This window comes from Dromaius novaehollandiae, chromosome 4 (assembly GCF_036370855.1).
Source record: "Dromaius novaehollandiae isolate bDroNov1 chromosome 4, bDroNov1.hap1, whole genome shotgun sequence".
NCBI classification, from domain to species: domain Eukaryota; kingdom Metazoa; phylum Chordata; class Aves; order Casuariiformes; family Dromaiidae; genus Dromaius; species Dromaius novaehollandiae.
The window spans coordinates 76,644,408-76,655,495 of record NC_088101.1 but is presented as its reverse complement, the minus strand read 5'-3'; the positions used below and the strand labels follow the sequence as shown (position 1 = coordinate 76,655,495).

The 11,088-nt window shown below is 44.6% G+C and overlaps 1 protein-coding gene across 1 annotated transcript; it reads right to left on the bottom strand.

Annotated features, from left to right (window-relative positions):
- Nucleotides 1-1,534: 1,534 nt before the first annotated feature.
- On the bottom strand, nucleotides 1,535-8,947 carry GPR78 (G protein-coupled receptor 78). Its single transcript, XM_026121894.2, has 3 exons — nucleotides 8,243-8,947; nucleotides 7,720-7,833; nucleotides 1,535-3,678 (listed from the first exon to the last, which is right to left on the bottom strand). The coding sequence occupies exons 1-3, from the start codon at nucleotides 8,908-8,910 to the stop codon at nucleotides 3,441-3,443; spliced, it is 1,020 nt and encodes a 339-aa protein (XP_025977679.1). The 5' UTR covers nucleotides 8,911-8,947; the 3' UTR covers nucleotides 1,535-3,440.
- Nucleotides 8,948-11,088: the final 2,141 nt, after the last annotated feature.

The window sequence follows — 11,088 nt, the reverse complement described above, 5'->3', positions numbered from 1 at the left end:
GGAAGTCGTAGTATCAGGCAGTTCCTGCTGGCCATTTCTACCAGAGAGCCAAATCTCAGGATATTTAGCTCCACAGCAGACCTGTCAGGCATTTGCCAGTCCCTAATCTTCTATCACAAAAGCATCCTGGGCCCCAGGGCTGCCTGGCATGAAATCCAGACAAAGCTTCCTGGAACGCCACCTTCGAGTCAGCAAGAGTGTGGTCCTGTGGCAAGATGCTGTTTTGGATACCACGTTTCAGCTTTTCTGGAAGTCTTCTGAACAGATCTAAACCCTGTCGGGGCTGTGTTTCTAGTGACCATTTTATCTAGAACAGCAGTAAGGGTGAATCCACAGCTTTGGCCCCTCTGGGGAATGTTCCCACCATTAAAGATACATGTCTCTCATCTCCAGTCACCCAGTAATCTTTTGATCCTTTTTGCAGCATTTCAGAAGTTGGAGACATAATGTGTTTCCCCTTAGCCCCTCCTATCCCAGAATAACCCAGAGCACTAGACAAAGCACTGCGGTGAGACACAGTAGCTCTTCCTACATCAGGAAAGTGGGGGAATGAAGCCAAGGCATCGCACTGAGCAGCTCCTGCTTGATTACAGAAGTAGAGCAAGCCCCTTTTCTGGCATGGTGTGGGGAGAGGTGAGGAGAAGAGAAAGAACTTACCTGCAGAACTGGCCTTGCATACTGAGCAGAGGAAGATGTCTTTTGGCAAGGCTAAGCAAAGCACTTCATTGCAGATCAAGACTGAGAGCGAAGAATTGGGATAAAGAAGAATACAGCACTCCTTGCTCTTCCTTACATGCCAATGTCTTTACTTTTCATTTAGAGCACACTGTAGGGCTTAACAGCCTAATTCTCTATGGGAACTAAATCCAAAAGAGATTTTGCAACACCCAGGACAGGCTCAAAATCCCTTTTTTTCTTTTTCTTTTTTTTTTCCTCTCTTCATTTTCATCTGGACTGCAGCACCTCCAGAAATGCTCCATGCTTTGCAAGACTGGATTGTGATTGTAATGTGTGCACGACAATGCCCTCAGCTGGCATGAATCAGCTTAATTAATTAACTTAATAACAGATGTATCAGTTTAACTACTTTCTGTTTTATAGCTTTTAAATGTGGCTTCAGAAGTTTATTACATTTTTTTTCTTCTCTACTATTTTCTTAATACTAAAAGACATAAACACAGAGTAAAGCTTTATTTAGCTTGAGTGTCTTGGAGGTGACAGTGTAAGACATTTAACTACATTAACATATTCCTTTATTAAAGTGAGCAACGTTTGGTTTGGAAAACTATAGATCACCTAACTATTGTAGGCATCATTAAGCTCATGTTTATTTACAGATAAATATTGTAGTCTATCAAAACTTTTTGGCACAGAACTGACTATCAAATAACTGAAAATTTAGCATTCCTCCCCCTACAGAGATATCTGATCCTTCTGCTGCAGCTGACATGAAAGACTGAAGCATCAGGTTTTTGTAGCAGCATGGCAGTAGAGGGGAAGGATGTGTAGGCAGAAAGGAAGCTAATAAAGCTGGAAAGATTCCACATATATATTTTTTTTCTGAAATATTGTATTTACACAAAATTAGAGAGAGTACAAATACTTTACTAAGAAGACAAAACCATTGTAGTACATTCAGTTTTAACACAGGCAGAGCTATAGATGCAAAACACAGAGGCCTAAGGTACTTGCATGGCAAAAAAAACCCCAAAAACATCGGAAAGGCCTCAGAGATTAAAAGCTGGAGATAAGGGAGCATTGTATTTGTTATGCAGCATCACTCTTTCCTTGACTTCAATGGGATTGCAGTAGGGCTCTCCTTTATTGTGGATGGTGGGAACAGCCCTCTTGATGTGCTGAGCACTCAAACATTGATCTTACAAAACAGTTAAGAGCGTGCTTAATTTTCAGCATGGGAATAGGGGCCATTAACTTCAAAGGAAATTATATCTGTGCCTAATCACATGCTTATGTACTTAGTTGGATGAGGAAGAGCCTTCTCAATGCTTAATAGGTTCAAGCCTATCGTTACATAAAAATAAGTGTTCTTTACTGTTGTATTTCTTTATTTTTTTAAAATATATTTTAGAATTGCTTTAATTTTCCTCTTATGTACTTGTTTAGAAAATAGTAGCTTATTGAATGCCATAGAATATTTTGATTATTGTCTTATATAATCAAACAAATATTGTTCAAAAATAATTCCACCATTTTTCCAATGCCTGTTTAGATTTAAAAATAAATGAAAGAGAAAAATACATATAGTAATAAAGCAGCTTTGTGTTTCTGGGCATTTGGCAGCAGGTCTGTTACAATATCTCCCAGACATCTCTTGGTATCAGTTAAAATCACCAGATTAATTGATCAATAAAAAAGAAAAGATTGTACAATATTATTACAATCCACCAAATGTAGCCATTGCATGAAATATTTTACACATTATATATCCCTTAAAATGAATTAACATATTTTAGCCTGTTCTTTGAAAACAGATAGCTTCTGAAGTAATATATCTTAAATACAGTGGTATCTGTCACTTCTACTGTCTAACTTTTTTTTTTTTTCTGAATAAAAGCTTGTTTGAATAGGACTAGCTCAGTGATGGAACTACAGTGCTATTTAACTAAATTCCATATGTATCTTTGTTACTGTTGCTGCAATTATTGTAATCACATACCACTGAAGTGCTAAATATTAGTAACTCAGATATGTGGACTTTGGTTAGGCTTGATAAAATACTGGCATATCGAATATACATACCACTTCCTAAAGGCTATATTACAATCATGATGCCTAATAATAAAGAAGAAGAAGAAGAACAATCTCATATTCAAAGTGCTGACCCATATCACTCACTTGAGGCACCAATACAATAAATCAATCAAATAAAAGACTTATTTTTAATGTTCAAAACCAACAGCGCAAATCCAGGGCTACCAAGGTACATGTGCAGCAATCAATCCATTAAAAGACTTATTTTAAATGTCCAAAACTAACAGCACAAACCCAGGGCTGCCAAGGTACGTGTGCAGCACAGAGGACTCTGAACCTCTCCTTCCAAGTTGGAGATTCCTGTGGTCCCAGAATCTTCCATCTAAGCTGGTCGAATACCGCATGGGACGCTCAGTAAAATACCAGGTCTTCATACATGAGACATGAAAGGCTCTCTAAGCTTCTCTAAAGCCTCTAAAAGCTCTCTAAGCCTCTAAACCCCTCAAACCTGCTCCATTCACTCAGGAGCACACTTTGCCATATATCGTGCTGGCTGAAGACCACGGAAGGACCTTTCATGAAAGTCCACAATTAAGTGCATTGCATTAATGCAGCTTTCATACCCCGGAGACTCTGTCGCTGTCCTTGTCTACTTGGCATGAGAGGAAAAAGGCAACTTTCCAGCAGCGGCAGCCACCTGTCTTACTCAGAAGGGAATGATTGTCATGTTAGTTTGTTCTGTGCAAGCAGTAATCATTTTCAGTGTCGAGAGAACTGTTGTAGCCTGATGAAGGATACAGATCCCTCTTAAGTATCCTATTGACGATGTTGATCAGAACTTTCTTGTACTGCTGACGTAAAAGTGAGTAAACAAATGGATCTGATGCAGCCTTACTGTAGGTGAGGCACTTGCTTATAATTCCCCAGTAGTAGTTTATGGTAACAAAAGGAAGGAGCTCTATCAACCTGTCAAACATCAATGAGAAAGGGAAACACTTGAATATCATATTCACATGGAGCCCAGTGCTCAACTCATGCTTCAGGAAACACCAAAGTAACAATTATTTTCTTACAGTAAATGGTCCCTGAAGAAGAAGGCCCCTGTACTTGCCTACCAGCTTACATTTTTCCTTGTATTCAATAAAGACAAAGGGAACTTTTCTAGCAAGGTCACTGAGAGACAACAATAATTCCGTCTATGGAATAAGAGAAAAAGTATGCTTTTGATATTAATTCTCCCATATCTTAGAGATAAGAAAGTGCTGCAGTTTATTGCAACGCTTCCTGAATTTAGGGAGTTGTGCTGTTAAAGGACAATAGTCAAAGTCTTGGTGACATAACTGATTACCCCTGTCCCATGGCAGAACTGAGACAGACACACGCAACTTGGGCTGTAGGGGCTCACTCAATTTAGTTGCCTAAATACAGCTGTCTAGTGACGCCTGAGACATTAGGGCATATCCCCAGTTCGCATCAGACTGCTGTCCCTGGAAGTTGTGGGTCTCATCTCCTGGTCTTTGTAGAGGTTTTGGATACCATACAGCACCTCAAATGAAGTCAGAAACCTATTTTAGACCACTGGATCCCACCCCTCACCCTGATACAAAACAGTGAACCCGCATTGCACCACTGCTGTGAAATATCACATGTGCAAAGAGAATCCATGTTAGTTGTTGTAGCTGCAGTACAAAGCACATCATGGCAGTATCTCAGAGAGATCTGAGTGACATCTGCAATCCCAGCGTATGCTCAGGAGCACAACTGCATCTACTTACCTGTGAAAGTATCTGTGTGTACTTGGCCGGCTGCTAATTTGGCCAGGAAAAACAAGCAGACAACAGTTTTATCATTGTTATATGACCAGCCAGCTGTCTCCAGACCATTGGCCTGCACTTCACAGATGATTAGTAGCCTCAGCAGCTCAGTTGAGATGGGTGCATTAATCATGGGTGGAGAAACTGCAACTAAGTTAAACAGTTTTTCCACAGAAATGAGAGGAAACCTTCATACCAGACTATTCCAGCAAGTGTCTGGCAGACAGCACATCTGCAGAGGGCAACCTCTCCAGGAAGGTGGAAATAATAGAGGGAGAGTTTTTATTACCTGTACGACTTTTGTGCAACTTTTTGCATGTAGATGAAAAAACTATTTTGCTTTCATCAGAATCAGACATCTCTCAATTAAAGACAGCTAGGTTTATTTCATGAGATAGAAAAAGTGTTACCATGAGTTAAAATAGCCCCTTTTATACCCTAAAACATCACAGGTTGAAGATGTAAGATCAGAAGCTTTCTCAAGGCTTAAAGCAACCTTTTGGCCTCTTCTCTTTCCAAAACGCAGAGCTCCCATTTTGCGAGGTGTTGAATTTTATAGCTGTTCCATTTCCTCTGTATAGAAAAGCTGGCTTACCCCCACTAGGTCTGAACTTTGCAACAGATAGTTGAACTCTGACAGGAAGAAATCTGTTTTGTTTGTGTAAAAGTGAAATAATTCCTATGGCAAATACATCTAAAAATCAGACAACTTCTGTGTGAAGCTGCTTGGAAAAAATTCTAGTGAATTCAAAATAAAGAGCGTGTTTAGACACAAAATCTGAGAAATGGATAAATTTACCATAAATGACACTCGCTGTGGTGTCCAAGTTTATCCCATCATGGATATCACCTTAATATAGGAAATATACACTTGATCTTTACAAACAATTGATGTTTTAATAAACACACGAAATAGAAGAGTAGGGTTTCTTTCAGTTATGGAAAAAGGTGTGTTTCTGTGTGTCCCCTTTAATGTATTATTGACCTAAATGTAATCTCATTGTAGCCAACAGAAAAAAAAATACACTGATTTCAATAAGATAAGGAGCCTGGCCAAATCAAGTCAGTCTTAGAAAGATCCATCCGAATGCATCTTAGTATCACTTTCTTCATATCAGTGCTGTTGCAGCAAAGATGAAATTCATCTGTTGTCTTTTAGTGAACAGACGAATATATTGCTAATGATCATAATCTCATCCACACTTCCGAAATTAGGAGCAACTACTGAGTTCACAGCCCAACCTGAGTCACCAAGCCAAAGAGCAGGAAAACAGGGGAGGAGATCTGTCTCACTACCTCCACAGAGACTGCGTCAGTGCAACCCCCTAAAAAGCTGAATGAATGGAGAGTGGAGAAGTGGGTACGGCAGCAAGGAACCTTTGAGGGTGCGCTCCCCAAATACTTCCCATTCTGCTGTCTCTGAAAAATCTCGGTACTTGTGATCGAGACAAGCTGCACCTTGACACATGCGTTTGCAAAGACCAAGCCTCAGTGCTCTCTCTATTGGTAAAAGCAGTGCCAGTTCTGGTTTATCACACATAGAAAATGCACCATCTCACATTTGCCAAATGCAAGGTGCGGAGAATGAAGTAGTTTTTATTTTAGAAGTTTATAAAAAAAAATCTCTGCCCTGAAAAGTGCTGTAATGCTGGAATTTGCTGAGCAGGATAAATTTCAGGTGGAAAGAGATGGCAGAATCCATCCTTATCTTGATACAGAGGTATATTCTGGTCATGGAAAAAATGAAAATAAAATGACTCATAATGTACTGAACAGTAATCAATTAACCTTTTAACTCTGTGATGTAATGTTAATATTTGTAACAATCCCTTCAACCGCAGAAAAAAATGCAGTTATCCAGGCAATTCATTAGCAATTCTTTTCCATGTGTGAATGGAACCGAAAAATGTGATCCTAAAGGTTAAAAAGCATTGTCATTTTTGTGTACTGATGTGTTAATCTGTCCCTCTACCCCTGTAAGAAAAGGGCAATGGCAATGGTCATATATGATTAATACATATGTGAGTATGTAAAATCAATGTGCTAAAGCTGTCCAATTTTTGTAAGCTGGTGTTTCTGAAGACCCTGGCAGCTTGGCAGCAAACTTGAGAAAGCCCTCACCAGGATGGTTTTGCAAGGCTAATGCACCTTACCGGATGGAAGTCAGTTCTCTCTTAAGTCGGTTCTCCCTTAAAAGTACTGTGAAATGGTGCAACATTTTAAAAAATCAATTGTGAAAACCGTAGCCCATTTTAGTTCATAATGAAAGGCTAGATCCTGAAGTGCTGCAACTCAGTATAGATATGTTGGGTTCCAACTCGCTTTTATGCAAGCTTTAAAAATAATAACCATATGTTGTATAAAGACTATACAAGTATGGAGTGAGAATGCTGTATGACTATTTAAAAAAGCGTAAACCACCAAGGTGGAAGCCAATGATTCTGACCGGCTGAGAGTCATGGTGTTTCGTACACACTTTTTTAAGTTTAAATATTAGCCTTCCTGGGAGATCGCTATCACATCCCATCACATGGCCATGATGCACCATTAGCAGTATATTTACAAACAATAACGTTTCCAGACAAAAAGCTTATCTGCCAAATTATCAGCTTGGATAATTCTAAATTATGTCACCTCAGCTTCCAATAGCAGCAAACTTGGCCTGATGCCTTGGAAAAAAACGAAAAAAAAAAACAAACAAAAAGAAAGACCTGAGCTAATCAGGAAAAGCTGTCTGCTTTCCTCTCCATTGCTTGGATTCTGCTAATAAGGCGGGGTGGTGAATCTTTCAACTGCCTTAATCTCCCACTGACACGTGATTAATTCCTGGTACTTGTCCTAAAAGCTTCTTGCTCTTGGCAGAGGCGCTCAGACCTAGTTGCAAGGAGGAAAGGAGAGCTGGAGCCTGCCAAGGCTCGCAGTGTGAGCGGCTCTCGCAAGCCTTGGCTTGGCTTGCGGACCGGGTCAGCGTGTGTGCGTGTGTGTGTGTGTGTCTGTGTGTGCGTGTGTGTGTCTGTGTCTGTGTGTGTGTGTGCGTGCTACACTCTCAGAACCGGTCCCGGGTCTCTGGCAGGCTCTGGCAGCCCAAAACTAGTCGGAACCCCGGGGCACCGGATCCTGCACATCGGAGGGCAAGGTCTATCCTGAAAAGTTCCCCACGCCACCCCATCCCACCCCAGCAGGAGGTACTAACCTGGTGATAATGTAAGGACCAAAACAGATCACGAAAGACCCTATAAAAATACTGATTTTCTTGGTTGCCCGCTGCCTTCTCCGCTTCTGCTCATTAAGACAGCGCTGTTTCACACTGCAAAGGGAAAAGAGCAAGGGGTTAAGTCAGGAAGCCGGACGAGCTCGCCCCAACCAAGCTGAGCGGGGAAGGACTCGCCGCCCCGGCCCCGGCGAGCGCAGCCCTGGCCCCGCCGTGCCTGCGGGTGATCGCTGTCACCGAGACAGCAGCTCCCCGTTAAAGGGAGCTCGGGCACCTGGGAGTACCCGGCTTCTGGGACTAACACTTAAAAAAAGAGGGCTATACAAACGCACAAGCATCATCTTCTGGCAAAATAAGCAGCCTTTGGAATTGGAGGCGGAAAGGTTCACCGTGTGCCCGGGACGGGCAGGACCACAGGAAAGGGAGCTGGGGAGGCAGGGCACTCTTTCCACCCGGGGGTACCGCAAGAGTCCCGGGACCATGAATACGAACATGCACACCTTACCTGGGGTGGATGTCCACCAGCAAAACCAGAGTCTGCATGGTGATAATGTCTATCCGTTTGCAGTGGAACCGGGCGACTTTCAACACCTTTAAATAGGTGAAACACAAGATCACCAGCGATAGCATGAAACTGGTGGCGTGAAAGACGATGGTGAACACTGTAAACCTTCTCCGCTCCGTCTCTTCCTTCAGGTGCAAGGTGCAAGAGGCATAAACGCTGCTGTAATCTACCCACGAGTAAAATAAGGATACCAAGGGGAAGGTGAGGGAGTGGAGCCATGAGTAGCCCATGAGGATCACAGCGTCCTTATACCGCATCTTGCTGGTGTAGCTTAAGGGGAACACCACGGCAATCCACTTGTCGATGCTGAGCGCTGCCATGCTCAGCATCGTGTTGGAAGTGAGGAAAGTTTCCAGGAAACCCACCGCTTTGCAGACGCAGCCCCCGAGGGGTTGCTGGTTCCTCAGGATCCCCAGCAGAGTGAAAGGCATGTTCAGGACGGTGAGGAGCAGGTTGCAAAAAGATAAGTTCACCAGGAAAACCCCGGCGACTTGCTTGCGGATCTCCGTACTGTAGACGAAGCATAGCAGCACCAGGAGGTTGGAGAGCAGCGAGACAACCAGCACCAGCACGAGGAGCAGCGCCAGCAGCACGCCTGCCAAGTCCATCTCTCAGCGGGTCGCCTGGAGCGGGCGAGGGCAGGAGGAAGGGGGCATCCGAGCCGGCACCGCAGCCTCGCCTGCCGCCGCCCGCGGCCGCCCGCGCATGTTGCCGGCGGCGCGGTGCGGGGCAGCGGCGAGCAGAGCCGGGGGAGAGGAGCGGGGAGGGCAGCGGCGAGCGGAGCCGGGGGGAGCGGGGCGGCGGGGCGCGGAGCCGGGGGAGCGGGGCGGCGGGGCCGGGGGCGGCGGGGCGCGGAGCCGGGGGGGCCCCGGCGAGCGGGGCCGGAGCGGGGCCGGGGCGGCGGCGCTCGGTGCGCGCTGTCCGCGGTGCTGAAGCGGGCGCTGCCCCGACGGCCGCGGCTTCAGGCCGCGGGGCGCGGTGCCCCCCGGGCGGGCGCTCTCGCCATCGCCCGCCGCCGCGCTGCGCTCCGCGCCGCCGGGCGCACGGCCTCCTTCAGGCACTGAGCCTCTTCCCCAGGTGCCCAGCCCCTGAAATACTCCAGCCTCGGAGCCTCCCGCGGCGACTCATGCGCAGACGAGCGGCGGCGAGGCACAGGCTCAGCCAGGGAGCGCGGAGCCGGGCTGATCCACTCCCGGACCAAAGGCGAGAGCAACGGGAAGCCCAACTTTTCCGCTAATGCGCAGCTCAGGAAGGATCAGAGCTGGCGACGAGCTGCTAACAGTTTAATCCCTGTGCTGTGCCCAGGCGCATCCTGAGCGCACCGATTGGATCCGGCAATCCTGGATCCTTTAGCAAAGCTAGCGTTTATGTCCCTTGGAAGGTTTTCTTCCCCTCTGCGTCTGAGGGCTTCCTTGTCCCCCTCCTATCCCCCCCTTTGATTTTACAGCGTCTTGAGGAACTACGGTCGCCCTCCGGGTGTTTACACCGTCCCCATCGGCCAGCAATAAGGCAAAGAAAGCTGTTTGTTTGGAGATTTCTCTTTCGCCGCTCAGACTCGCACTTTTATAGCCCCGGCTGGCTGAATAAGTACCAACACTAGGGCGGTGTTGGCACGTTCTTTGAAAGCCTAAAGTCTTTCTCTTAGCGCTCTCCATTTACACTGTTAGCATGACACTGAGGTGATAAGAAAGCGTCTTTATCAGATTGTGGCAAGATCCGAAAAGACAGACATGAAAGACTCCAGAAATTCCCCTTCTCCACCTGTCAAAAAGGTGGATCACATGGCTAATGCCCAAAGGTGTCATAAATATGTCTTAGGTTAAAAAAGGGGGGGGGGGGGATAAGATTTGTTGCATCAAAGCACTGGTACAGAAATAAGATGTCATGTCTAATCACTGTCAGATTTTACAGCTGATCGCCAGAAATGACTTGAAGAAAAAGAAGGAGAAGAAAAAGTATCTTGCCTTCCATCAGAAATGACTATTAATATCCTAAGGAAATGCTTCATTACATATATTGTCCTTACCATGTAGCCTTATCACGCAAGTGTGACCACTGTGTGAATAACTGTACACAAAAACACTTTAGAAGGCCTGAAGGCAATGGGTTCTTTTTCCATCAGTAGCTATAAGTTTTGGATCAGGCTCTAATTTAAAAGGTTGCCATGGTAAGTTATATGTCTTAAAGAAAGAGCAAAGCAACAAGACATAAGATGTGTTATTTGGAAAACAACCAGTACCGTCCTATTCCTCAGGACAAGATGGAAACACGATGAATATTTTCTCTGATTAGAAAGATGTCATCTCCAAAGTCACAACAGAGTGGATACTTTCGACTGTGTTTATACCTGACAAAAAAAATCTAATATATATCTGCGCAAGCATTTGAGAAAAAAAATCCATAAAAGCATGCTAATACTAGTTCTCTCAGAGTTAACTTGTCATATTTCTGTCTTCAAGGAATCAATATTGCAGAACCTGAAACTGCAGAGAGGGCCAGGAAGGTCTGAACCATCTCACCAGAAGCTTGTTGTATCCATGCAGAAGAGAGGTCCTGCAATTACTCCCTCTCCCATAGCAGCAATTATTAAGGGTCCCATCTCATCAGAATCCATCTATGACCTACCTCTTATTTAATATCACTGCAAAGTTATGCAGCTTTTCTGTTAGCCATCTGGGATTAGAGGCTGTCTGTTTGGTGATGTTAGGTGGACAGATGCTATTTTATATTAACACAGAGCCAACCTAGATGTGCTGTTCTCACTGTGGTAGCTACTTGAGAAGCTG